General features: G+C 33.6%; 1 protein-coding gene across 1 annotated transcript; it reads left to right on the top strand.

Annotated features, from left to right (window-relative positions):
- The first annotated feature begins 1188 nt into the window (after positions 1-1188).
- LOC123659623 lies at positions 1189-2124 on the top strand. Its single transcript, XM_045594825.1, has 2 exons — positions 1189-1615; positions 1658-2124. The coding sequence occupies exons 1-2, from the start codon at positions 1214-1216 to the stop codon at positions 1721-1723; spliced, it is 468 nt and encodes a 155-aa protein (XP_045450781.1). The 5' UTR covers positions 1189-1213; the 3' UTR covers positions 1724-2124.
- Positions 2125-2426: the final 302 nt, after the last annotated feature.

Here is a 2426-nt window from a genome sequence, read left to right as displayed (position 1 = left end):
TTAAGTGTCGATAATTATTTACGTATTGTATTTTAATCGAATCTATCTGATACAAGCAAAGATATTTGTAATTTGCCATAATTAGGTTTAATAATTTTTTCTAGGTAGTTTCAAAGTATAAAAATGATCAATTTACTTGTCCGTCTACAGATTTTTTATGAATATCGTTACACCTATAATCCCTGACGGAGTAGGCATTTCACCGACGTATTTAGTCTCCAATGTGACTGGTGGCGAACCAACCAATATACTACGAGCACAAACCCGGTTACGAGCTGCAATTGCTGCAGTTTCACAACAGTAAAACCACATATATTACACTTTGACATAGCCGGGAATCGAAACCGGAACCTCATGACCTATAATCAGCAATCACAATCAATAGACCAACGCGGGTAACAATATTTTTTTTAAGCTGCATTGCTTATTTTAGATGGCGAAACGCAGGGAATGGATGGACGAATTGAGACCTCTTCAAGAAGACATTGTTGAAAAGCATTCAAGAAAGAAACCTAAAATACAAATATTAAGAAACGAACTATACCTACAAGGCAATTTAATTCCGTCGAAATTGAACAACAAAACAATAAAATCACAGACCGATGAATCTAATATTTTTTCGCAAAACAATTGCAAAACGACACCACGACATGCATGGAATTTGAAAGAGGACATGACTAGTAGCAAAGAATTGACTCCAACTTTTCGAAACACCCACGAAACATGTATTACAAAACACGCTAAATTAGATTTTACTGTAACCGTCCAGAATGAAGATGTTTTGGATAAAAGTATTCCACATTTAACAGCTTGTAAAGCCTACTTTTCAGTTGAGAATGATGGTAAGCAAATCAAAACCCAATGTCTCTATTCTATCCCAGAATTAGGTGGTGATGTTGAGAGCAATATGGAACAGCCTCAAAGTAAATCACCAGCTACTGAGAAGAGAGCTATGATCGAAAGCAATGTAAAATTGATGAACCCTGAAAGTCTACCCTCCGGTCTTAGAGCATGTGCAGCAGTAGAGAGCCACGTGCAAACGCAACTTCAAGGTCCATCTCCAATTGCTACTCAAAGTAACGTGCTACAGTTTCGGCGTCCATCTCTAGTACCTTCAACGAGTTTTGCGATTGAGAGTGACGTAGTGTAGGTATCATCTTCAAGCTATTCTCTGATTCCTGGCATAAGTACTGCTACAAATGACGTTGTGCAGATGCAATTTATTCCTGACAACAGTTCTACAATTGAGAGCAATATAGTGCCAATAGGATCTCCAAGTCTATCAATGTTCCCTAGAACGAGTGACAGCAACCTGGTACAGATACAGTTTCGAAGCAGTTTACCATCCCCTGAAACAAACAAAATACAGATAACAGAGGATAGAGGTACCAGAAGGATAAATCCTAAAAGATGCAAGAAAAAACTAAATTTCGATAAATGTTATCTTGATTATGTGGACGATGTGGATACGTTATTGATTAATGAAGCATTTGTATCAGATGACTCAACAGATTGGAGTGAAGAGGAAGAGTCATCTGACGAGATGGAAGATGGAGATCAACACACTAAAACTGCAAAAAGAAATAAGAACAAGCAAGGCAAACATAAAGACAAAATAAAAACAAAGACAAATCATAGGCACATAAATATAGAAAAAAATAAAACAAAAGCGTTGATTAAAAAAGAAAATGAAGAAGAAAAGGAAAAAGGGAAGTGCAATTGAGCAGCCTCAATAGTGCAATGCCGAAATCAAATTTATATTTGACTAAGTTACCAATATCCCAACAAAAATATAACGACTTAAAAAAATTAGTAGAGAAAAAAGTGATTCCAAATATTTACGCCAAAGAATATTTAGGTTTTAAGTACAGCTGTAAAACAAATGACTGTTTACCTGAAACCGATGAAGATGACTGAAAAAAAAATGTGAATGATTCGCGATAGCATAATTTTAATATCAATGGTTTATTTACTTTTCCTTAAATATGCTTTTGATTGAACACAATATCTTCATGTTAAGTTTCAATTATAATTGTATTTTGTTATATCTTTCGTTCTATAAAATGAGGCAAATTGGCACTAAGTTTCTGTTTTTTAGTTTTAAATAAACATTGTTTGATTGGATACAATGTTTTTATTTACATCTTGCATTCCTAACTAGTTTTAGGGCCTTACTTTTTATATTGAATATTTTATTTTTTTACGTTTTATCTCTTATATATAAGAGAAAAATACTTTTTTAATTCATCGTATTGTTGAAACGAAGTTCCGGCAGTATAATTAGAGTTTCAAATTTTGTTTCAACAATTCAAAAGACCACATTTTTTTTACAAATGGTAAACGACATTTTTTTTTCAACCAAACATTACATTACCGACTGACTCACTGCATTTCTAGATCTAATCATACTTATAAATTTAATCTTA

Source organism: Melitaea cinxia, chromosome 14 (assembly GCF_905220565.1).
Source record: "Melitaea cinxia chromosome 14, ilMelCinx1.1, whole genome shotgun sequence".
NCBI lineage: Eukaryota > Metazoa > Arthropoda > Insecta > Lepidoptera > Nymphalidae > Melitaea > Melitaea cinxia.
Note: the sequence above shows the minus strand (reverse complement) of the source record. Positions and strands in the feature narration are given on the sequence as shown.